General features: G+C 35.7%; 1 protein-coding gene across 5 annotated transcripts in view; it reads right to left on the reverse strand.

Annotated features, from left to right (window-relative positions):
- DMD (dystrophin) overlaps nt 1-27410 on the reverse strand; it is a 2259822-nt gene that overhangs the window by 1277121 nt on the left and 955291 nt on the right. For all 5 annotated transcript variants that reach the window (XM_082446317.1, XM_082446321.1, XM_082446320.1 and 2 more), the window contains 2 exons: nt 26867-27048; nt 11511-11661 (listed from right to left, as the gene is read on the reverse strand). In XM_082446317.1, the coding sequence (XP_082302443.1) occupies nt 11511-11661; nt 26867-27048 (333 nt within the window). The remainder of the gene's footprint in view (nt 1-11510; nt 11662-26866; nt 27049-27410) is intronic.

The raw sequence follows: 27410 nt of genomic DNA on the forward strand, positions 1-27410 counted from the left end.
TAGATGGTTAGGAAGAATGAATAAGCTACAATTGGTTAGCACCTTGCCTGGTACACAATAAATACTAACAGCTAGTTAGTTCTAAAAACTCATATTTAGGCACATTCAGAACAAAGACTTTAAACCATACTGCAAGAACCCAATATTCACCTAATTCACCCTCATCTTATTCATGCTGTCATCATCCTCCAATAAGCATTCTATGTACAGAAATGGAATGTGGTTTTGGAAATCCAGGAAAAGAAGGGCTCAAGTTACAGTAAAGCTTTAGGATCTGAAGAAATATATAATACATTTTAAATCCTTAAATAAGACTTTAACTTCCAAATTATTTACATGAGACTAACAACAGTAGCTTTAAACTAATTGATCAAGTGGTCTCATACGTTGCTGAAAAATTACCATGGTCAGAGGAGCTATTTCATGGAGTGAGGAAATATTTCATGAGTGATAGATCCTAATCATTGAATAATAGCCCTCAATTCTCCTAACTTTCCTCCTCCCTCTACAGTCCATGCATGCATGCATCTATCCATACATCCTACATATAGTTATATCACTGAAATCAGAAATTAAAGTGAACACCAAGAAAATCTAATAAATAATTACAAAATGTCATTAGCCTGAAAATAATTATTGAAAAAGAAGAGAACAGGATTATTGGGAGAGAGGGCTGGGGTGGAAGGTTTCAAGTGTACCACAGAGGAAGTTATCTGCATTGATTGGCTAGTATGTAGATGTAACATTCAATGCTACTGATTATCTTCCAGTTCAAACATTACCGCCATTCTCATGATGAGCCCATTTTCTTCAATATTCCCTTTCTAGTCCCTTTTGCCCTAATTTTAAAGAAAGAGCTTCAGGATTAATGTTGAAAAATCACTTCCTTAAGCATCTTGACTCTGAGCATTTCATACACAGCCACTACTAATGTGTTCTCTTTCCCTACTGCGTATTCTAAGTTTGAGGACTTGTATGCACCCGGTCTCTCCATCTTTTCCATCTAGATATTCCCAAGCCTGAGGGACCGAGTGCCATACTTCTCTAATCTCTTTGCTACTCTCTGCATTTGCTCTAGCCTCTAGGATCACCACTGTAATCAAAGTCAATGGAATCTCAGAATAGACGAAAAGAGTCTGGGTTCAAAGGCAGACAGGTCAAGACGACAAGCTCAAGTCTACGAAGTACTATTTAAGTTACCTTAGGCAACTCAATCCCTCTGAATACATTTATTTATCCACAAATTAGGGATTTAAATCCCTCCAGGACAGGTTTAGTACTGGAGTGAAATGAGATAGTACATTAAAATCAGCGACTGCAGTACTTAGTAGAATCGATAGGTAGTGAAGAAATGCTTATTTTCTTCTATTTCTGACATCGTCGCCTTATCATTTTGTTCTTACACTAAGATGCATGGAAATAGCTCCTCTGGGCATCAGTATTTATTCCCAATACCCTTGATAATTATATTATGTATCTTTAATTACTAAATATTCTCAGTGTGCTGAAACTATAGAACATCATACAAAAATATGTGCTTCAGTAGTTTTCTCATTCTCACTAGATATGACCTAGATCTTTGTTAATGGAATATTAAATATTATCCAGTATAAATTATCTCTGAAAAATGTAGTTCCACTGAGTAACAGAGTACTACCAGTTGTACTACTAGAAATCATTCTGTTCATAACAGAAATATTAAACATAAAATGATAGTATACTGTAGTTAACAATTTTATATTCCTTAGAAATATACATAATGAAGTATTCAACATTATTTTTACATGAAATTAGATTTATGGTCATGCATTTTGTTATAAGATACATGAACTTATTTTTCAAGGAAAAATATTTTCTTAAAATTCATATTATCATATCAGTTGTGGCTTTCTTGTGAAGAATTTTCCCCTAAAATGCATTCTAAAATGTTTTATATACTTAAATAATTCTTTTACATTATTAATGTTGCATTACCTATGGAAGGCAACTGAAATTAATTTGTATTGGTTCAGGAAAATAAAGATACTTTAGCTGAGACCAACTCGATTAAGTGAGAGATAGGGTCTTTTTCCTTCTTGCTTTACTCTCCCCAGAGGGCAGAAACTTCTAATAAATAAGCATTATAGGAGAAATTAAGTATAAAAAATAAACTGGGTATCTCTAAGATGAGGGGGTCTTGGATAATTACATTTTAGTAGATGCACTGATGTACTTTAAAACAGGGCTGTAACATTTTGAGCCATGTTACTGAATCAGTGCTCAACAGTTGCTAATTAGTTACCTGTTAGCTGGAATCACTTGATCTGTGAAAATAAGGACATGGGTATGGATTGCATTATTATTTTTTAATTAAATTAAATTAATGGCGTTATCTAATATGAGAAGTTATCCTTGGAATCTGCTGCTTTCTTTATAGTATGTTGATGGGAAATTAGATGTCTTCTCAACTAGATTAAAAAAAATTAAAACTGAGTATCATGCATACACTACTCTGTTAGACCATAAAGCGTAATGTTGTCCCTTTTTACATTAACTTGCCACTTCTTTATGCCAAAAGAATTTTATTACCATACAAATCAACTTTGCTTGGGTAAAAGTCATGTCTTATATAATAATAACAGCTAAGATAATTTATATATTTCTGGGTATCAAGTATTATTCTAAGTGCTTTTTATGCAATTATGTAGTAAATATTTTTATCAACCCTATAAGATAGGTATCATCATCATCATCATCACCACCCTGATTCATACTTGGGGAAACTGAGGCACAAAATGCTTAAGTAACTTTTGCAAAGTCATTCAGCTCACAAGTGATAGAGCTATATTTTGAACCTAGGCAGTCTGGCTTCAGAATCTGTGACATACTGCCTCTCATATAAGAGATATTAATATAGCTCATATAAGCATAAGAGATAGATACATGTTTCTTATAACTCATAAGGCACATGAATAGAAACTTAAAAACTCCTGTGTGTAAGTGTATGCATATGTGTGTGTACTCAGTTGAGTATCAGGTTTTACCCCTCTAGTAATACTTGAATTCAACCTATTACATTTGAAAAACTACTATCACGAAGCTTGCTTTAAAAACACACACATAATAGTTAGGTCCTCCTATATGCTCTTACTGTTTGAAAGTAATGTTAACATTGGTATGTCTTAGTGACAAATGCTAATCACAAAAATTGTGTTTAATATAAGGTTTTGAGTATTAACAGGAAGTTCAAGTTACTTTTACCTAAACGGCTTAGTTTCTTTGTATACTACATTTTTTTCTTACTTTTCTCTCATGAATCTTTCCTATTTGGATATTCTCTCTTGAAACCTGTTCGTCATAATGCTGTCTATTGATATGATCATGCCATCTCCCATCTAGAGGATGCATGCTTTTCTCCCATGGTTCTTATTCACTGCCCCATGAAGGTCAAGTAAGGTCCATATGGAAACCAAAGAAAGAGACAGAATAACACTTCTAGGCCTTCTCTCTCCTTTCTAAGTAAAAATCTCGGAAGAAAGGTTAAGTTGTAAGCCCAGCTTAAAGGGGCAAGCAAGACCTGATCAAGCCTAAGACTGAGGCCATAAGGACAAAAAAGAGTCCTTATAATTTATAGGAAGTTCAACCTAACTCACAAGTTCAACCTAACACACACAAATTTAAAAACAAAGTTGTAGGATTACAGACACTATAGCTTCTTTGGCTGGTCCACTGTGCAAATATTCCTCATGAATTGGCCAGCTGTGGTAGGTAGCCAGTTGAGGATGTGATTCCATTGAATGGTTTTCCTTTTCCACATAACCAAGGCTCACATGCCTGATTTCTATGGACAAACACAAGTATGACTGCCGGTAGCATCTTCTGTGACATTTATAAAAAGATGCCAGGGTTATAACCATTAAGATATTTGAACAGAGAATGAAACAGGGAGAGAGGAATGAAAAAAAGCCAGAGTTAGTGAGAGGGCACCAGAGATAATATCTCCATGTAAGTTGCTTTAAAGATGTGTTCCTTCTTCACCTATATAAGTTGTTTTCTTGACCCAACTCACAATTTTTTTTTTACTGTTTATTTAAATTGTAAGTTTCATGTCTGTCAGAGTGGAAGCAATGATGAAGCTTCTGTGTGTGATAGAAGTAGTCAGAATTATTTAAAGCATTTGATCCAAAAACCATTTACTGAGCATCAATTACGTGCTAAATACTTGGCTAGACATTGGGGAAACACAAGAGAGGTCTCTCTGGTTCTCTGGCTGTAGCATAGTATTTTTTTTTTTTTTTTACCAATTATATTGTTTACCTTTACTGATATAGCCATCAAACATTCATTAAGCACTTATGCGGGCAAAAAATAGGAAATAAAATGGAATTTCATAGCAGTAACTAATAACATGTACTTTTAATCTTGCTAAAGATGTAAGAGAGCTTATTAGTCACTAAAAGCACTACTTGATTCTATGGCATTCTTAGGCTTTTCAGAATCACTCATGCTCCTCCCAATTATTGCATTTCTCTCTTAGTATTGCCTATTTTTTAAAAATCCAACTTTGGCCTCCCAATTGCCCAGTCTCAGAAACTATTATTTTGAACTCTGTGATAATTCCCTAAATCTAGTCTCTTTGGTTCTGCTGTTGATTTCCAAAACATTTTTTAAACAGTTTTCATTGACATTGCTTTGATTCAGGCTCTATATACTTTATGCAGTATGTTCCTAACATATTCTGGCCTCCTGTTCATCTGTGCTCTAGTTTATCTTACAAGATATGTCTTCCTAAAATATAAGATAAATTTTCCTAAATTGCCACTCTCCTCAGTTTCATTTATCATCAATAATGGCTCCCTATTGCCCACAGACTAGCTCCAAATGCTTGTCTTGAGATCAAGACCCTCCATGTTCAGGCTGTGGTCCTCCAGCAGTGAGCAGAGTGCAGCACATAACCGAGGCAAGTGACATACCTTTCATTACCCCACCTCATTTCCTTTGCCCAGCAAATCACTGTTTCTAACATTCTCAAGCCATCTGACATATTATGCCTTGTATAATGGTCACTTGTTTTCTGTGTCATTATCTGATGTACTAGCATGTGAGCTTCTGGAGGAAGATTCCATAAACAGTAGGTCTCTGTATTCTTCACAGCAGCTATTTTGCTTTAATAAGTGTTTGTTCAGTGATATGGAATAAAATTCAATGGAATGAAATGAAATGTCAAATCCTTTGGCAGGATTACACCTAAATCTTCCCATTACATTACTATCTAGATCATTTTAAAGGTCACCAGAAGAGGATATTTCACAATCTCGGCAATCCAAATGTTTGTGATTAACTAAGCTTCAAGGAAAGGATAGGTGACTGAGCTTCTAAGAGGTCATTTAATTTGTATCAATCAGTACTTAACAAAGAACATTTACTGAAGTAACACAGTGCACATGTCACAATGATACCTGCAAATTCTAATAACTTGTATGCTAAGGATTTTGTTGATGTTGTTACTAAGTCAGTGTAACTAATAACAAAAGTCTAAACCTCTCATAAGAATTGGTAACAGCTAGTAAACTAAGCTTTAAACCTCATCTCAGTGTGACTGTGCTACAAGACAAGATTTCCTAGTCAATTATTTTCTTTTTGATTAAAATGCCCTCCAGAATAACAAACTGCTTTCCCATTAATGAAAGTTCAAGCCCACATAAGACTTTCATTGTCCTCAATAATATTGTCACTCCTTCTAGGGAAATCCTTTCATTCCTTATCAACATCACTAATAAAATCTTTCTCTTAAGACAGAAATAACCAACCGGAATTATTTCTGACGTGTTCCTTCACAAGAAGATTGAGAGCTTCAATTTGTTCACTCCCAAGAGAATCACTTTTGGGTGACTCAGATCTAAAGTAAACCTCTAAATTCTTTACCCAAAGCAATAGCTATGAAGAATGGCTGGTCTCTTCCAAATTTTGCAGCAAATTGAACTTTTCCCAGTTACCCCGAGTTAACAGTTTGGCTAGATTTAATAGTAACCACCAATATAGGATCGATCGTTTTACCTTGCCTAATTGGCAGATTCAGTAAAAGTGACTTATTTCCATGGCATTTTACAGTGGTTCAATTTCTAGCCTGCCTTGTAATAAAATGCTGTTGAAATGAAGATAGCAAAGGATGCTGCCACAGAACAGAGAGAAGCATATCTGTAATATGCATGGTGTACTTGCAAGGAGAGAGAGAGAGAGAGCGCGCAAGAGGGCACGCACACGCCAGAGTCCTCTGACCCGAGCAGAATTTAAATCCATTCCCAGCAACAAAACCTGAATCTCTTCTTTAATTCTGTCATCTGTAATCATCTCTTAAAAAAATAAAGAGGATGACTCAAGGATGTACTGTCTATGGATATGAAGCTAAAAAAACTAAATGTTATATTAGGTGAGAAGCATGGTGATGCAGCAGGGTGCAGTTACTTTCTGACTACTCCAAGGTTACTGATGTATTTCACTGTCAGAAGGAGAAATTTTCTTATTTTCATTCACTAACAATCCTTGGGAAGAAAAGCTGCAAAGTAAATCAGTGATTATTTAAATAAGGCTTTAGTTTGAATTCAGTTACCTAAAGAAAGAACATTTATCCCTTCTTCTGTTTTATGAAGCTTGGAAAGACTAACAAAAAAAAATTTACTCCTTTTAGTGTATACTTCTAAGAAAACATACATGTTTCCCATTTAAATAAATTCAACTCCTTTATAAATTGTTTGATTTTGTCAAAAAATTTTCTCCTCATTGTAATTACTTCAAGTAACAAAAGAGAATTATCAACTGTCAGGCTTTCTCTTAGCTATGTAATATGTTTTTCCATTGTCTTAATTTTATTAAAAAAATAATATATTGTGAAGTGAGTTTAAACAGTTAAAGGTGGAAGATGGCCTTGCTTTCTGTGTCAGCAAACCAATTCCTTCTGCTTTTCCTTACGTACTTATATGAATAAATCCTAGATGTAAACGATTACATAATCAACTTGCATATAGTTCTGTTGCTTTCTTTTTGTTTCAAATTATGCTCTTCAAAGCAATTTCATATTCATCAGAAAAGGCACATTTTCAAGTAATGGACAATCTATTCAAATTTTATTACAATATTAGTCAGATACTTTCCATTCTATTCATTCAAAATCTTCCAGAGCAAAGTGCAAAACCTTTCAGGTAATTGGCAGAATATGAAGACCCTAGACAGCCTAACCTCAATGAAGGCTCTGTTCCTGGTTTCCAGATGAGACCTTTACTCGTAGTTGCCCTAAGTCATTCACCCTTATGGCTACCCTATCATTCTCTGCCACTTCTCTCCTTCTCTTCCTAGCTTCCTCCTTAGACTCCAGGCATCCAGTGCCGACATCCGTCTCTCTGATGTTCAATGCTACTGCCTGTAGTCTTGTCCTTGCCTGAAATGCTCCACATTCCAAAACTAATCGAAACATTAAAACCATGACTGGAAGGAACACTAAAAATCAACTGGCTCAACACTTTTATTTCCAAAGTGAAAATATGGAGAAACTGAGAGATTCAATAATTTCTGAAAATTACATATTTAGTTAATGGTAAGCTGGGATAGTACTCTGGCTTCCCAGGCAAGAAGGTTGTCTTAGGTTGAGTTCATTCCCAAACAGACTCTAAGCCAAATATTTGGGTACAAATAGTTTATCTGAGAAGTCATCTCAAGAGACATTATGAGCGGGTGGGACTGTGAGATAGTTTACCCCATGGACATCTGGGGCCCAGTCTTGCTGGGAAACCTCTGGGAAACTGGGAATTGAGAGATACCTTGGATTCATCCCACCACTGGGCAAGGATTCTAGGGTACTTATCCATCATTTCAAGTCCCTCCTTGGTTGATGGCAGCTCTGGCAGCACTAACTACTTTTTGCCCATGTTCAAACTGGCTGAGACTCACCTGTGGCCAGTGAATACCTTCAGACAGAGAGGAAGCCACTGGTATACACAGAAACTGTCTGCACGCAACTTCCAGTGTAGGCCAAGGGGAAGAGAATGCATACATGGTCTACCAGAGGAATGCATGGTCACACAGAAAAAGTGGTCCAGTTCAAGGTCTAGCACTGGCTCTAACTTCTTTATCAGATGTTCAATTAAAACCTATGTGACAAGTGAACCTCTTTTAGTCACAATTTCCATGTGAAAATTAGAATGCAGTTGATGCTTTATTTTTTCCCAACGGGGTAGCAGACGGGATTGCCATAGCTATAGCTCTCCCCAAACTGTTTTATCTTAAGCTGCTGTGGCCAAAGGATGGCTTTGGCTGCAGCAATAGCAAAAGCCAGCCCCATTTTTCACTGAACCTGAAGTTCATTAAATAAAAAACAGCTCTGGGACTTAAAAAGAAAGGTATCTTTCATCTGCATGAAAGAATTGTGACGCTAACTATGACAAAAAGTTATATATATAAAAAAAGAATGAAGTTGGGTGAGACACAGATTTAGGAGGTATGATTTGAGGGAGCAGATATTTCCTTTCAAAGCCATAAATCCAAGAAGCACAGAATCCTGAGTAGAGTTGTCAGATATGATCCAGGATGCCCAGTAAAATCTGAACTTCAGCTAAACAATAACTAATTGGGGACATACTTACACTAAAAAAAAAGTTCATTGTTTATGTGAAGTTCAAATTTAACTAGGCTTCTTGTACTTTTATTTGCTAAATCTGGCAACCCTAATTTTGGGCCAATCATGAAGGTTCTTCTGTGTGTGTGTGTGTGTGTGTGTGTGTGTGTGTGTGTGTGTGTGTGTGTGTGTGATGATGGACTGAGCAAGGCTCTGTTCCTACAATAAAACCCAGAGCTAGTTTTATAATGGTTATTAGAATGCAACACTGTCATAATTTGCAGATGACATGATTTTATATATAGAAAACCCTAAAGACTCCACCAAAAAACTGTTAGAACTAATAAATGAATTCAGTAAAGTCACAGGGTATAAAATCAATATCCAAAAACCTGTTGCATTTCTATACACTGACAACAAACTATCAGAAAGACAATTCTTTAAAAAAAAATCCCACTTACAATTTCATCAAAAAGAATAAAATGCTTAGCAATAAATTTAACCAAGGAGGTGAAAGACCTGTATGCTGAAAACTGTAAGACACTGATGAAAGAAACTGAAGAAGACACAAATAAATGGAAAGATATGCCATGCTCATTGAATGGAAGAATACTGTTACAATGTCCATATACCCAAAGCAATCAAGGGATTCAATGCGATCCCTATCAAAATTCCAATCACATTTTTCATGGAAATAGAACAAACAATCCTAAAATTTGTATGGAACCACAAGAGGCCCCAAATAGCCAAAGCAATCTTGAGAAAGAAGAACAAAGCTGGAGACATCCAGCTACCTGATTTCAATTTATATTACAAAACTACAGTAATCAAAACAGTATGGTATTGGCATAAAAAACAGACACATAGATCAGTGGAACAGAAGAGAGAGCCCAGAAATAAACCCATGCATAAACAGTCAATTAGTTTACAACAAAGGCACTCAGAATATACAAGGGGGAAAGGACAGTCTCTTCAATAAGTGGTGCTGGGAAAACTGGACAGGCACATGCAAAAGAATGAAATTAGACTTCTATCTTTTACCTTACACAAAAATCAACTCAAAATGGATTAAAGACTTGAATGTAAGACCTGAAACCATAAAACCCACAGAAGAAATCATAAGTGGTAAGATCCTTGACATTAGTCTTAGAAATGATTTTTTGGATCTGAGTACAAAAGCAAAGGGAACAAAAGCAAAAATAAGCAGTGAGACTACATCAGACTAAAAAGCTTCTGCACAGCAAAGGAAACCATCAACAAAGTGAAAAGGCAACCTACTAAATGGGAGAAAATACTTGCAAATCACATACCTAATAAGGGATTAATATCCAAAATATATGACGAACTCATACACCTCAACAGCAAAAAAAAAAAAATCTGATTAAAAAATGTTCAGAGGAACTGGGTATTTTTCCAAAGAAAACATATGAATGGCCAAAAGGCACATGAAAAGACGCTCAACATCACTACTCAGGGAAATGCAAGTCAAAACCACTATTATCAAAAACACAAGAAATAACAAGTGTTGGGGAGAATGTAGAGAAAGGGGGATCCTCATGCACTGTTGGTGAGAATGTAAACTGGTGCAGCCACTGTGGAAAACAGTATGGCTGTTCCCCAAAAAATTAAAAATAAAACTTACATATGATCCAGCAATTCCGCTTCTGGATATTTATCTGAAGAAAACAAAGACACTACCTCGAAAAGATATCTGCACCCCCATGTTCACTGCAGCATTATTTACAATAGCCAAGACATGGAAACAACCTAAGTGTCTACTGACGGATGAATGGATAAAGAAAGTGTGGTGTATATATACATTGGAATGTTGTATATATTCCATAAAAAGACATAAAAATAATAAAATCTTGGCTGTTTGTGACAAATTGGATGGACCTTGAGGGAGTTATGGTAAGCAAAATAAGTTAGACAAAAACAAACACTGTATGATTTCAAGTATATGTGGAATCTAAAAACCATTACAAACAAACAAACAAAACAAAACTTACAGATGCAGAGAACAGAATGGTGGTTGCCAGAGGGGAGAGGGCTTGGGGACTGGGTGAAATGGGTGAATGGGGTCAAGAGGTACAAACTTGCAGTTACAAAATAAGTAAGTCATGGGGGTGTAATGTAGAACATGGTAACTATAATCAATAATATTGTAGTGCATATTTAAAATTTGCCAAGAAAGTAAATATTAAAAGCTCTCTTCACAAGAAAAAAAAATTCTAACTTTATATGGTGGTGGATGTTAACTAGACTTATTGTGGTGGTCATTTTGCAGTATATACAAATATTGAATCATTATGTTGCACACCTGAAATGAATGTCAGTTATATCTCAATTAAAAAATGGAAGCTGAAAAGAAAAGAAATATTTCTGTAGAAATTCTAATCACAGAAACAATAAATGCTTTCTGGCAACCAGAGAGCATAACTGTAAGTGTACAAATAAACTGAAGAAAGGTAAGATGGAAATATTAAAATTATTAGATGCTATATTTTATAGGAAAGCAATGTTACAGATGTTCATTTTTCATCAAGCTTGGCCTGCTCTAAGACCTTATGAATCGAAGGTAAAGCCATGTTTAAAAAATCTTGCCTTATTACTTAAATTTGCTTTGCAGGTAATCCCTACAGAGACCCTCTTCTAAGAAACCAAAACTTTAATAAATCACATAGCCGGCATTGTTCTCTTCCAGGAATATATTTGATTTTTTTCAAATATGAAAAGCCTAGCTATTTTGTATTTGAAAAAGTAAACATCACAAAAAATATTAGGTAAGAATTATTTTAAAACTCTTCTCAATTGAAGCTTTAATTCTTTCTTATCTGTAAACCATGGCATGTGTATGTACGTAATACACATATACACTTAGTTTGTTTTTCAGATGAAAGCAAATAGCATAAAATATACTAACCTTATGTTGTTGTACTTGGCGTTTTAGGTCCTCAAGATCAGGTCCAAAGGGTTCTTTTTCCATTTTCCTTGTTCTCTCTTCTGTTTTTGTTAGCCAGTCATGTAACTCTTTCAGTTGCTGATTCTGGAGATCCATTAGAACTTTATGTAAACTGAAAATTTGAAAGATGCCTATTATTGCCTCTGTCAAAACAACTTTACTTACTATTATTAAATCTATTACTAGGTAAAACTATTGACATTTATAACTAAATGTGTGTTCACATGGTTTGGCATCGTTGGACATTAAGAAGGAAGGTAAATAAAGCCCATAATCAATCACCTCTGAAGTTATTCTTTCTTTAACTTACTATAGTTCACACATTGCAATTTTTAGAAAGTTTCACATAGCTAACTAAACGTGAACATGCTAAATAAAGTGTGAGCCATCTCTGGTAATTGAGTTAGTAGTATATCCTGGCAATCATTTGTTTATATATCCATTATTTTAATTTTAATATGTGTGGTGATAAAAAACGGCCACAAAATTCTTTGTCATGCCATCAAGAGATGGAGTCTATTTTCTATGCTCATGAATATGGAGTGGCCTTGTGATTTGTTCTGACCAACAGAATGTGGCAGAAGTGACGCTATACGAGTTCCAAGCATAGGCTGTAAGAGAACAGGTAGCTTTTGTATTCTCTCTCTTGGAACCCAGCTGCCATGCTGTAAGGAAGCCCAAGCTAGACTACTGAATGATTAGAGACCATCTTGAAAGTAACTCTGGAAGATAAAATGCTCTCTTAGAAGTTGAGCTTCCTGATGAATGAAGCCCAATGAGGGACCCCAGGCATACCACAATTGCAGAACAACAACCTAGATGAGCCCTGCCCATATTCCTGATCTACTGAATCACGATATAATTATAAATTTTCGTATTAAGCCACTAAGTTTTGGAGTCATTTGTTATGTAGAAATAGATAAGTCAAAGAATGCTTTTTTTTCCCAAAGATGTATACAAAAGGGTAATGTAATTACCTATTACCAATGGGTAATGGATTTAAAGTCCAAAGGCTTGGTTTTGGTTCACAGCCTGGCTATATGCCCTAGAACTAACTTCTTAAACGTTCTCAATTTGGATACCGGCATCAGGGACGTGAGACAATATCTTGCCTATCAATCACACAATTTCATGGTGAGGATGAAAGTTAAAATTTAGGTTATTTCATCCATTAATTCAACAAAAAGTTGAGACTCAAATGAGAAGTATTAGTACCTGTTTTAAGGTAAATATTCTTCATGAAGGCATGTTTAAAGCATTTTTGAAAACCATAGTATACTGCACACTGATCTCTTTATGTCAATAAAGAGGACATAATTCCCGTTAGAAATTTATAATTCTGATTTATAAAATCTTTACAAGAAATTTCCATTAGTCAGCATATTTAAACATACAAAATACACACATAACTGAGAGTGTTTTAAAATAATTTAGATTATACAATTTACCATTACACCTTTAACCTTATAGAGACACATGTCCCCTGAGGCACACTGTAATCAGAAGTCTATGAGAACAAGCTTTCATTTATCAAACACAAGAAGTAGATGTTTTATTTTTATGGGAAACAACATAGATGAAGCATCCATTTAAGTGGAAGCAAAAACTCAAAGTTACTAGTTTAAGTCTCTTAGACAATGAACAGCATCCTGACATTGCAAGGTATATAAATCTTTTACTTTATTGGTTTAGTCTATCCCTTGAGAACTGACTTGATAATAAGATTTCATGAGAATTGGCTGCAATATCATTCCTTGTGTTTGTTGTTTTTCCTGCCCCGTTTGTTGTTACATTGAGCTAAAAATCTCACAATGTATAAACTAAAGAAAAAATCCCATATTATTACTTATACTTGAAGAAATGTTTCAAGTCTAACACACATGTGTTAGTGTTAATAAGGGATTTCATTTAAAAGTATCATTTAATTTTTTTTTTTTTTTTTACTTTTGGACAGACGTTTCATTCAACAAATATTCACTGAGTTCCATATCTGTGCTAGAAACTCCTGTTTGTTAGGAACAGACAAAAGAAAATATCCTTATATTCAAGTAGCTTAGAGACTTTTATGGAAATTCATACATCAACAATTATAATAGTACAAGGAAATCATTATAATTAGATTTATATACATTCAGAGGAGACATAAAAGCAGCTCCAAGTTGACCTGGGATCATTATGAATGGTGTCATTATACAACACATAGCCTGAGAGTTGAGACTTAAAAAACTGAGTCATACACTTATTAAATGTAAAATTATTGAGTACTTAGATATTATGGAGAGGTGAGAAAGACCCACACAGCCCCTTACAGTCACAGATCTTACATTCTGAGGATGGGGGCCACAGATAATATATAGCTCATTAGGCCATTAGTTAATTGTAATTGTGATCATGCTATGAAATGAGAGTAACTGAACTGAGTCTGTGAGGTAAGGAAAGGCTTTTCTGAAGCACTAATATTTGAATAACTCTAAAGTCTGAAGTAAGAGGAAGTAGTTAAGAGGAAGGGGTAAACACTTTCTAAATAGAAGGAATCACCTGTGCAAACGTCCTGAGGCATCAGAAAGGACCAGGAAGGCCGATACAGCATGATGATATAAGGTGTGGGAGAGTTACACAATGTCATACCCTACACTAATCCATGGGTTCTGGGAAATTTCTTGAGTTCTGCCTTAAAATCTGAAGTCTGAACCTCAAATAATCTTTTATGTTTAATAGTGGTTTCATCTTATAAACCTGGATTCAGAGACTAACCAATAAGAATGGATATACCAATAAGCACTTTGTCAGGTATTGCATCTTTTATAGGTGGAATGTAGGAATGTGTAATTGAAGGTTCTTGGAGAAGGGGTCGGCATAACTGGGTGGCAGATGGCGTATGGGAACACTCGGTGTGCAGCCTGTGTGGTTCAATATTTTAATGACTGGTACAATTACATCAGTGTTTCCCAGACAAATAGATCCCTGCTTTTCGTCTCTAGACCAATGGTCCTCCAAGTGTGGTTCCTGAACCAATAGCATCATCCTATCCCCTTGGGGGATGTCTTAGTGCATGCGCACGAGTGTGTGTACACACACACAGAGCTTATGTGTGTGTATACATATATATTTATATATAGTGTGTATATATATATATATAGGATTTTAATGTATATATGAAGTCATATAGCTTAGGATGAAAACTAAATAAAAATTAAGTAAAAAAATGATTATTTTAAGGGAAAGTATTTAATGTATAATGATAAAGACAAGTACAGAAATGGAAGAAATTGTGAAGGTGGAGCATGATTAACTTGTCTTTGAAAAACACTCAATAATTACATTTGGTCCTCATTATCACCTAATGAGGTAGCTAATACTGTTGTTATTTTATTTCTGAGGACACTGTAACTTGGAAAGGTTAAAGAACTTGCCCAATGTGTCTCACAGACATGTTAAGTCTGTATATAAATGGTAAACTGTGACCCAAGTCTGTGCTCTTAACCTTGAATTATTTTCCTTCTTCATGGATAAAATGTTGTATTAGGTTGGGTCATATGAAGTTGCTGGTACTTGAGGTTTTTATTCCATGAAAATGACAATTTCATTTTGTTCAACCTAAAATACTATTAAAATGAGAAAGTCAGTCCACATTTCCAACTAACATTCTCAAGATGCAAATAAATTAGGGAAATTTATCAAATTCATAAAATAAAAATCTACCACCCACAGGCAAGGAAAGAGTTTGCATCTTTCTTGGTTCCAATTTATGGTTTTCAAGTGGTCATTTAGAAAGGGACATAAAATCAAAAGGAGAATGGAGCATAAATATGACTGGCACTTGAGAGAGGAGGCAAGAGAATTGTAATAAAACAGCTCCAGACAGGAGATGGTCCTGACGAAGTCTAGAGGCAGAAGGATGCCGGATATGATACTACGAACTGCTGCAGCCAACCTCCAATTGTAAAAACAATAGGTGGACAGAGGGAGACTAGCAAAACCAATACACTGAAAGAAGTTGGGACTCTGATGGTACAACTGAGTCACAGACTTTAATGGTCTCGAGTCACCCCACCTCTAAATTTATTGTAATAAGATAATAGATATCCTTATGGTTTTAACCATTGCTTCCCAAACTTTAATGTGCATAAGACTCACGTGGTAAGTACGTCTTATTACGGATTCTAAGTCAGTGGGTCTGAGAAGAGGGCTGAGATTCTTCATTTCTAACAGATGCCCAGGGGATGCCAATGCTGCTGGTGCATGGATCACACTTTAAGGAGCAATGCTACAAACCACTTTGAGTTGGGCTATTTGTTGGTTACAGTAAAAGGCATCTTAAGGTATATCGTTTTTCAAATAATTTTATTGGAGATCTGTCTCTCACCTCACACCCACTGCAGGAACATTAGCTTCCTTAACATGAAAGAAATCAATGCAAACATAGGATCTGCTTTACAGAGATGCTGTTGGACCCTGGGAAAGCATTTATTCCCTAACCAGTACTGTCCAGTAGAATCTTCTACAATAATGTAAATGTTGTAGATCTGCGCTCTCCAATACTGTAGTCACTACAGCCATGAGTGGTTATTGTGCACTTGAGATATGGCTAGTGTGACTGAGAAACTGAAATTTTACCTATACTTAACTATAATAATTTAATTTCACAATTAAATAGCTACATGTGGCTACTGGCTACAGTATTAGCACAACTCTAAACCAACAGATAAATGGACTTACAACAGCAAAAAATTCTTATTTGAAGTCTTTACCATACCATTTCTTTATGCCATGCAATATTTATAAGAAATTATATTCTGAGTTAAGGAATCTAGCAATAAATATGAACAGCAATTTTTGATATTTCCATTCTCTAGACACAAACTTATAAATGCCAAAACTGTACATGTTTTTATGAATTTCAGCCTATATTTGATACTCTTAAGAGTGTTTCTTGGGCTTTATGGTAATATATTATAAAAAAGATGTAAAAATACTTACAAAAAATTAATCATGTATGTAAGAGTACAGACTTTATAAATCCTAGGGGATTACAGTTAAAAATTACAAAATTACCAAGAACGGTCAACTCTTTAGGAAGACAAGTTCTCAAGCCCAATTTCCTCGACTTCATAATTATTTGTTTATATGCAATTCTTAAATGAGAAATACAACTAACAGAAGAAGGTAAAGTATTATTGTGAATTTCTAGATTACAAAAGAATCACCAGCGATGTTCAATTAACATGTTATAAATTCACAATACAATCCCATGATTTAAGTTGTCAATAAAACATATATTTGGCCAGTGTGAATTAGAGAAACTGAATTAACAAGACATTTTTAATTTTAAACTACATGCCATTTAGTAACTAAAATCACACTGATAAAAACTAAAATTAGTTTATTCACTTATTCAAACTGTTGGCTTGAAAGTCTTAGCAAAATGGTTTTAATGAATAGATTACAGAGTTCTGATTTTACCTCAGGAATTGCTTACATGCAACCAGATGCTCCCAGAATGCTGACATATGCTTAAACGTGTAGCTGTATAAACCCTATAAACCCCCCGTATATGGGTTTTTATTTCATTTACTCTATTAATAAAGTGGCCATTGAAGGTGATGTTTAAGTCCAGTTTTTATTCAAATTATCACATAAAGGTGAATTAGTGGAATTTATCTCTAGCCAGGTGATTCCAATGAACACCCAGGGTTGAAAATGATTGTATTGGTCCTCAGGACTCGGGCATAATTTTTACATCGGCCCTGGGATGCTCACAAGTGGCAAATGTTTTGGTAGCTGACCCGAGGCAGCATGGCCACATCAGGAACCAGAGGCATGGAGATAATATGGACGTAGGTTTATGGTGAATAAAAATGTCTTTACCCAATTATTTATAAACTAATAATACTTTATAAGTAGTACATTATCTATTAAATAGTAATTCTGACCTTGCACAATTTGGGACTTATAAATAAAATTTTATTTGTGAATAACAAATTATATTCATCATTTGTCAGACAATAAAGGTATTACTGTAATTAATCCAAATGATGCAGGAACTGATATTAGCCCCGATTTACCGATGGGGGAACAAAGGTTTACCTGAGTCAAAAGGCAAGCAAAGGGAGGTGGGAAAGTGGGAATCAGGTATTGTGGCCCTGGGGTCTGCTTCACCATTATGCTATATTACCTGTACTAATGATACTTTTTTAGAGATAACTTTTATATCTATTCCTCATTTCATTTATGTCAGTGATTATCAAGAAGGAAAAATAGAAGAAGAAAGAAGGTCATTTACTGGGATTTTCTAGATTTTTGTCATTGATAGATGATTTTACTCTTTCTTCTCACCAAAACAAGGGGACATTATGAGGTTTACGTTAATGACAGAAACCACCATACACTTTGAGACCCGGTTCCCATCAAACATATGGTGACAAAGTAAAATGAATGACCAGACATTTTAAACATTTATAATGTTTCATTAAATGTAAGAATCAGAAAATCTGATATATTCCAGGCAAAAAAAGCAAACATTGCTTTAAAATAGAAAAACGATATTGATAAATTCAAGAAAAGTTTCAGTCACATATGTACAAATACATAAAGGGTTTCTGTTGTCCGGCAGTAATGAATGGGTCATAAAAAGCACATCAGTATTTTTCAACTCTCAAGGTTTAGAACATTTATCAAAGGTCACTGAATGCCCTGTGAAACATAAGGCTTAAAACTAAGAATCCAATAAAGTAATGACCCCCAAATGCATAAGACTTTCACCATCACTGTCACCTCTTCTTGACCACCTTTACTGTCACCACCTTCACCACCAATTTCTGCCAGTTCCCATACTAAATTTCTTAAAGTCTATCACCAGAATCTGTGCAGGCGCTTAATCCCTCCTGCTCCCCTGTACCTCCTTGCCTCAAAAAGGCCATCCTCTTTCCTCTAAGTCCTAACCACACCTTAAAAGACCCAGCTGCAAAGCCTGACACTGGACAGTGGTCTTCTGTCTCTAAATCTTAGGCACTAGTATAGTAGGAGTTTCCATTGGAGAATGAAGTGAGGCAACGGTCTAACAGAATCATATGAAGAGTTTCTTTTTTTTCCCCAAAACAAATGTGTCCATCCTCTTCTCTACAACACCACCACTCCCACCAATCGGCACACTGACATCTTGGGCCAGGGGAAGAAAGCAAGGAGAACAGGTCAGGCACATTTTTCGAAAGCTCCCACTAATTCTCACACTTACCATTCTATCATACCCTGCAACCTGGTCGTGGAGGCCACAGTTTTTATTCTACAGCCTCACAATAAATATTTTAGAAAGAACTCACCTGCAAAGTTTCTCTTCCAACAACAGAAATGAAACTATCGATCCTCCCTCAAAATCAAACGTGTATTAGTATTTATTTTTCCACTGAATGGAGTATGAAAAACAGTATTGTGTTCAAAAAGGACTCTGTGAAACAAAAATGCACCACTGTATTTTTCTTTTTTTGGATTGTATTGGGATTTACTGAATTAACAAATGAGTTCCAGGAATGTCTGTCTTCTTATTTGCCCAGTATCTCTGAGTAAAGAGGAGGCCCATGTGGTCCAGGCTCACCCATATCCTGAGGATGATGTTGGTAAACCAGCTTAAGGTGTGGAGGGTCACTTATTGGGGCCCCAACTTGAGCCATTCCTGGGTCCTGATTTCTGCCACCTCACCTCCAAAAGGGAGCTCTGTCACATGAAGCACCTAGCAATCCCCCAAGACTAAAGTAGCCATGAATGGGGCCACTTTCCCAGTGACCACAGAGAAGCAAGGGCCAGGGGATGATGCTACCTCAGCCACTTCCCTCAACTGGAAAGGAAGAGGGGCATACATCACGTAGGACTACCGGGGGTTTTTATAATAAATCTCAAAAGTGAACTAGTGTTTAATGTCTCTGAGAACAAAATCAAACCAAACTTTCCTTCCCACTTGGATTTTGATGCTATTTTATTCCTCCATCCATATAGCTTAACAACAGTTTAATTACTGAGATTCTTCAACTATCCAGAGCAATATTAAAGTTCAAAATGCAAACAAATTCATTTGCATTTTGACAGCATAAATTCAAAATAGTAACAGTAAAATAATAAAGAAGCTGCATCGCTGGATGCAATAGATTCTTGTGGCAAATACACCATGGCAACACTCAATTCAATCTTCCTGATTAAATACTTACAAAGTGGGTGAAGAAACTCTCAGATGTCATCACAAACCAAAGATGACTCTTAAATACGATTGGAAGTCTGTTTAAATTATCTCTAGTAAAAATGGGGTATGTTGACACTCTAAGTTCATATTAATTTATGCAATAGAAACCCACTCTCAACTTCAAAAATTATGTCACTATATAATATCTGGCATACCCTAGACATACGATAAATATTTCTTGAATGCATAAATAATATCACTTATCAATCAGACATAAGACGATATAGTACAAAAATGTATACACTTTTCCAATCAGAAATACCAGAGTTAAGATTATAAAAACGTCAACTTCCATTAAATCTGCTCCTGTTGAGACAGTCCACTGATTTAATTTGAATCAGTTTTCTAGCCATAAATGAGAATAGCAACACTTTACCTGACACATTGTTTCTCAAACATGCCGAGCTCACTCCTGCCTTGGGACCTTGCCATTTGCTTCCCTTTGGCACAGCTATTGGCATGGCCGTTCCCTCCCTTCGTTTAGGCCTCTTCTTAAATATTACCTCATCAGGGAGGCCTTCCCTAACTGACCATGTACCCACAGTAACACAACGTTTCACTCTCTAAATCTATCCCCTGCCTTTTTTCCTTTTCATCATTTAATGCCATCTGCTATGATATACATATTTTACATATTTTTTAATTGTCTGTCTCCTCCCACGAACAAGGCATGCTCAATAAGAGAGGGATTTAGTCTGTTCTGTCCACTGATATTTCCCCAGTATCTAAAACGGTGCAGGGAACACAGGAGGTAAGAATTGTTAGTTAGACGGATGAATGAATGATTGAGCTTAATTTTCTAATTATCATTATTTATCTTTCTGAAAAAGCAGTGTTCCAAAAAATGCTACTCTCGACTCTCATTTCTCTGAATTCCAGAGATTTGGCTTTCCTATTTATAATTTAAACTATGAGAGTCACATACTTTATATTATCAGAACAAGTTGTGTCCACATTTTTTTTTTTGGCCATACCACGTGGCTTGTGGGATTTTAGCTCCCCGACCAGGGACTGAACCCGGGCCCTCACCCTCTGTCCACATTTTAACTGTGTGTTGTTTACAGAAAAGATTGTCATGGCCGGCCATATCGATTTAAACCTCATCAACTTACTGTACGTTAATAACTGCTCCTTATTAGGCCAATAACGAATTGTCAATACTCTCACATTGTCTCTATTGTATATTCTTTCACAAGAATCTTGCTATTCCATGTCAACATTTGAGGACGGAACGTGACATCACCAGCACCATTTTTGGAGCTTCTGAGAAAGTAGTTAATATGTTTGGCCCACCTCGGTTGATAGAAAAATCGGGTGCTTAGGAATCACCTGAGCTCTTGTAAAATTACAGATTCTGATTCTGTTGCATGAGGGCTGAGATTCTGCATTTTTGACTACGCCTCAGGTGATGTTGTTGCTAGTGGTTCCTGAACCACCCTGATCTGCAAGGAATTCTTATTTTAACATGATTAGAAGAAAAAAATGTATTAATGAAACCATGATATAAAATGACAAGTGAGTCTAAGATTACACACTGTTAAAAAGTTCACTGCAACAAATTCATTTAACAGAATAGAACTACTTAAGAAATTAATTCATTTATTCATCCATTCATTCAGATATTCACATGTGCAATATGTTAGTCACTTCACTTGGGAGAAAACAACCCAGCCATTTGTTCAGCAACTCTTTTGCTCTATTCACTCTCACATATGTTATCTCATTTCCAGGTTGGAACAGACATTTGAAAGAGAGAGAGAGAAAAAAAAAAAAGATGAAAAAAAAAAAAAAAAGATGAGCCAGAGTTGTTAGACATATTTTTCTCTCCAGCCAAAGTGTTGATGGTGATTCACAATTATTTCCCATGTTATGGCTTGTATTTTCACCCAGAGACTATTCATATCTCTCCTCCTGCTGATGCAAACCAGAACATAACTTCACTCGGCCTCCTTACTGACTTACCTTCATTTGTTTTTCCCTCACCATCACAAAGGTTTTAGTTTCCCCCTGCATGTCCTAACCACAATTATCAGAGAAGTTGATGGAACTTGCTGTGCTTATCTTTATGAGTCCTTGTAGAAATGTCAGTAAATCTCTTTTGCTCTCTGCAGGTTGCATTTTTCAATCAAATTAATTAGCTTATTCATAGAGAAGAAAATCTTCTGTTGTCCCTACGCCAGTAGTCTTCTTGTACTTCCACAGAGGGAAGTTTTGTCTTTTTCTTCTCTCTCCCTCACCTCCCACCACCCAAAGGGTATTCTGCAGCATAAAAACGAAACAAAACAAAAATCATTTTGCCTACTCTTCTGAAGGTTTCCAGCTCGAGCATGTCAACAGATACCGTCTTGTCTTAATTATTTTATTTTAATTATGCAATCAATGGCACTTAGTTCTTTCATTTCAATCTCATAAACATTGTTAAAGATTGGTAATTGACCAACAGCAGCATGTTTATGTCAAGGTAGTGTGTGGCTAGAGATAGCTTAACAAAGTTCTTTATTATATGAGCCTTTGCTTCATTATCAATTCATGTCCACCAAGATATGAGAATTGAAGAGGAAAGAAATTAATAAGGAAAGAATCAAATGAGAATAGAATAAAACAGAGGAAGAAAGGAAGAAGCATCTACATATTTATGTTTTTACTTACACTCCTTTGCAAGAAATATTTTTAAATGTTTCAATAATAAAATTATAACTTCAAACGCAATTTTTATCACACTGCTCATGTTCCCTTGCCCCCACAGAAAACACCCACAAACAAATCCGTTGGGGAAAAAAATGAGCAAGGCAATTAGAACAGGCTGGAGGAAAAAAAGAGCAAAAAGTATATATGAGGCATAGTTATACAGTATGGTTAAAATAATTAACCCACAGCTAGTCATCTTATTTATAATGATGATAATTCTTTACATTTCGTAATAACTTTGCATTCACAATCTACTTTTCATACCCTATCCTGGCCAGTATCTTTTAGAGGTGTGCCAGGTTCTGTGGAACTGCCACTGTTCCAGAAATCAGTAACTGAGGACCACAGAGGGAAAGTATGTCGCCCAGTTCACATAAATAGGTGTTTGAGAAAGGGAGACCTTATCCCTTAGGCAAATTAGAGTAGATTTAGCATAAGTTGGAAATCAGAGCATTTTGTTACCTCTGTATTTTTAAAATTTCCTGTTTTGTTTGATAATTGTTAACGGTTTGTGGGATAAACAGCATTTCCTAGATACAACCTGTATAAAGGTAGCCATCTGTATGTATGAGGCAAGGATGCCTATTTCCAGAGGAAAAAATATATCTTGACTGTTAGAACGGCAAAAAAGAAAATAAATACAGCAGGAATGGTTTATAAATTAATGACTGGGCTAAGATAGTAGAATACATGCATGTATTATTACGACCACCTCCTGGCATAAGATACTAGCATCTCTTACCTGGGCTATGGCACTGATTATAACTGCCCTGTCTTCTTCTAGTGGTATTACCGATATTTTCTTTACCTGTTTTTCCCCTACTTAAAACCTTTTGATGGCTTTTTCTTGTACTTATGCTAGAACTCAAAGCCCTTGATTTTACCCTGACACTGCAATACACGACAAGACCCCTGCTTATATTTCAACCCCATCTCATACTTCAGCTATCTAATCTTCCCTCCTGCAACTCTCCAGCTATGCTGGCCTTTTGGTTCCTCTATCAAGCCAGACTGTCCCTATTTTAGGGCTTTTGCATTGGCTGTTCCCTCTGTCTGAAGTGTACTTCCTCCTGATCTGCAAATGGTGGCTCCTTCTTGTCATTCAAATTTCAAATTAAATGGCACCGCCCCAGAAATAACATTCCTGGGTCACAAAGGCTAAATTAGCCCCTCAAACTCTATCACATTACTTTTTTTTTTTTTAAGAAAGGTAATTTTAAATTTATTTATTTATTTATTTATTTATTTTTGGCTGTGTTGGGTCTTCGTTTCTGTGTGAGGGCTTCCTCTAGTTGTGGCAAGCGGGGGCCACTCTTCATCGCGCTGCGCGGGCCTCTCACTATCGCGTCCTCCCTTGTTGCGGAGCACAGGCTCCAGGCGCTCAGGCTCAGTAGTTGTGGCTCACGGGCCCAGTTGCTCCGTGGCATGTGGGATCCTCCCAGACCAGGGATCGAACCCGTGTCCCCTGCATTGGCAGGCGGATTCTCAACCACTGCGCCACCAGGGAAGCCCCACATTACCTTTTAATCTCCTCAAAAAACGTATTCCTATCTGATATTTTTCATGTCTGTGTGTGTGTGCGTGTGTGTGTGTGTGTGTTTTAATTTTACTGGATGTCAGACTCTCTAGAGCTTCTGGAACCTTGCCTCTTGTGTTCATTACTGTATCCCCAGTGCCTTGAAATGTAACTGATATTTTGAGGCAGTCCATTAATATTTATTAATATTTGTGTGTATATAGATAGATACAGATGTAGATAGTATTATATATATATATACACACACTGTTACATATATAGTTATATATATACCACAATGACTATATATTGAATGTAATTTGATTACTGTTCATAGATATGTTGGTAGATAATACTTATAACTTACAAGTGTAAATATTCATAGATTTTAGTTATCAGTTTATCTGTATTCCCAGCCAATTTTTTTACTTTTGTGATAAGACAACAACTTAAGAATTCTAGCTGTCTTTGGTTATATCTCATAGGCCTAGAGAAACCTTAATTATCATTCCTCTCACCCTAAATCTATGCTTAGGCAGGGATAATGGCTTCTGACTGGGTCTATCCATACCCTATCTTCCTTTGTGGGAGCAAGCTGAAAGGTGCGGACTAATCCATTCTTTGTTTGTTAGCAATTTACTATGCCTTCCTACTCCTAAGTAGTCATATGTTTGGAAACAATAGGCAATGCTCCAAATTGAAGCTAATCATCAACATGGCCATGATAGTAGAAACTGAACAGGTAGCAATGTACTAAAGCATTAAATAAAACCTCAAATTATATTTTTTAAATACTGACAACATCCTATTGTTATAATCAGCTTTCAATTCCTCTAAAAACATCTATCAAAAGCCAGGTCCTCCATAGTTTGCATAATGGCTTACCTCATTTAGAATTTTACACATGAAAACCCACAAAGTTAGTGAAGGTGGTATGTGAAACTTACTGTTATTTACAAACTCCCAAGAAATTTCTGAATTTGCTTGGCTTAAATAATGCTTTAAGTGTATGTGTATCTCAACAAATTGTCCAGACAAGTCTATGTGCTACAAGCTGTTCCGTATTAGTGTCTCATTTTAAAAACTCTATTATGTTTTAGCAAAAGCTATGCCAGCTAAGAGGCTGCCCTTACCTTCTTGCTAATCATTCTAAAAGCTTAAATACAAACCAAAGTCCCCCAAACTTCCCTAAGGACAAACTATACTTTGATGTCAATCTTAGCTCAGTGATATTGCCATTTCAGGTTTTCCATCCTCCAGCAGGATGGGGGTGAGGAAATTACACACATATGTGTGTGTACATGGTCATCCATGTATGTGTGTGTGTGCTGTCATCCATCACCTAATGGTAGATATCTCTTTAACAAGGGAATTTTAAAAAATTAACCTATTTTTAAATGTTATAATAACAGATTAAAAACTTGGGATTTTAATTTTAGGCTGAATTCACCTTTTCTCAACTCAGTCTCAAGCTGCAATTAATTAATTGTTAGTATGAATAATTAATCCCATATTGTTAGTCCTACTGAAAAAAGAGAGTGAGGAACGATGGAGGTATTTAACCTCCAGAAGAGGATGGCAAAACAGAATGCACGAAGGAAAAGAGGGTGGTGCCACTATGGGAAAGGCAGTAAAGGAGGAGGTCAGATTTTAAAGACTTTCAAATTTTATCTGAGGTTGCTCTGTTTAAGTTGCACAAACGGGTGCAAACAAAAGTTGCAACCTGAAGAATGTTGGCATATGACCACAAGTAGGAGGCTCTATATCTTATGATTTATAATGATAAATGGGTGGTATAAACTAGTTGAGCCTTGGGCATGGGGTGGGGGAGACTTAACAGTTATAATATGGCTATTATAATTCTCATATCTGGGGTTAGTTGCAATCGTCGAAATGATCACAGTTGGGGAAAAAGTCAACATGCACAGACTAGTATCTCCAGGTTTAGAATACCAATATTCATGAAAATTCGATCTTATATATGCTTTATTTATTCTTCCAAAATACACGAGCTTAAAAATGTGTTTTTCCCCTCCCTATTGTCACACTATAATTTAGTACTGGAATAACAATCCTCCCAGCGTATCTAATGAGTTTCTTTGGTCCTATTTTAAAGGTTTTAATCTTCATAAGTAATAGCTAAGTAAACTTAAGGCACTTGGACAATTTCTTTAGCTTAATGTATTCAAATCCACAGTTGGCACTTCATTTCTTTTCATTTAAAAATAAATCTATCTTGTCTCAATAGGCTCTACATGAATACACACACCTAACAATATAAATCAAAGCAACACATTCAAAATGATGGGATCTACTTGTTACCTTTATAAGAAATATGCCATTTTCAGAAATGTCTCAAAAATTCTTTTTTGATTAAGTCAATATATATTTTTAAGATAATTCACAATCATGCAAGTACTTGAAGAAGGATTTCCAAACACAGGAGAAACTTTTTTCAAGAGGATTTCCATAAACATATGAAAAACTAATATTTTAAGAGCTTTTCCTTCAGAAGAGAAGTTTCCTGTCAACTGTACCTAATATGTGATTTTATGTGCATGATTTCCTGTGTAAACTTCACATCTTCTATATTCACATTTTAATTTTTGGAGAAAACTTGGAAAATATTAACTATGACAACAACTTTAGGAACCTTTAAAGTATAGTTCTGTGGATAGTGGTTCTTCTCTCCAATATCTCCACTTTGATTACAAAAGTGAAAACCAAAATACAAAAGACATGAAAATCTAACCAAAATGCCCCCTGAAGAAGAGCTGCATACTTTAGGAAAGAACTGAGAATCCTAACTTAAACAAGAAACTGCATCAAAATAATAGTAAGATTCTAAAACTTGCTACTGTTAGAAATTAAAAACAGACTTACTTGCTTTGTTTTTCCATGCTAGCTACCCTGAGGCATTCCCATCTTGAATTTAGGAGATTCATTTGTTCTTGAACTTCAGTTTCTTCATCTTCTGATAATTTCCCTGTCCCAATCAGCTGACTTCCCAATTGGAGAACATTGCCAACCCGTCCCTGATGGGATGTCAAATCCATCATGTACCCCTGACAAAGAAAGAAGTTGATAAGAGTTGACACTGTAGGGAAATCATTATGGTTTTGAATCTTTTTTTTTTCTTTTTTTTTTTTGCAATTTTAAATTTGTAGCCCATTTAAACTTTATTCCCAGTAAAAGTATTTTAATTTTTAAGAAAACTTAATACTGTTTTTAATATGAATTAAGGAAAATTACTAGCTTAGGTCACCTTCTGCAGAAGCAGACCCTGAGATCAGGACTTATGTGCTAGTGATTTATTAAGGAGGAGATCTCAGGGGAGATCTACAAGGGAGCCAAAGAAGCAGGAAACAGGACTGGGGAGGGGAGGAAGCCAAGTAAGTGTGTCATCTCAAGAAAAGTCTCCCACTGA

Source organism: Balaenoptera physalus (assembly GCF_965194825.1).
Source record: "Balaenoptera physalus genome assembly, chromosome: X".
Classification (NCBI taxonomy): Eukaryota; Metazoa; Chordata; class Mammalia; order Artiodactyla; family Balaenopteridae; genus Balaenoptera; species Balaenoptera physalus.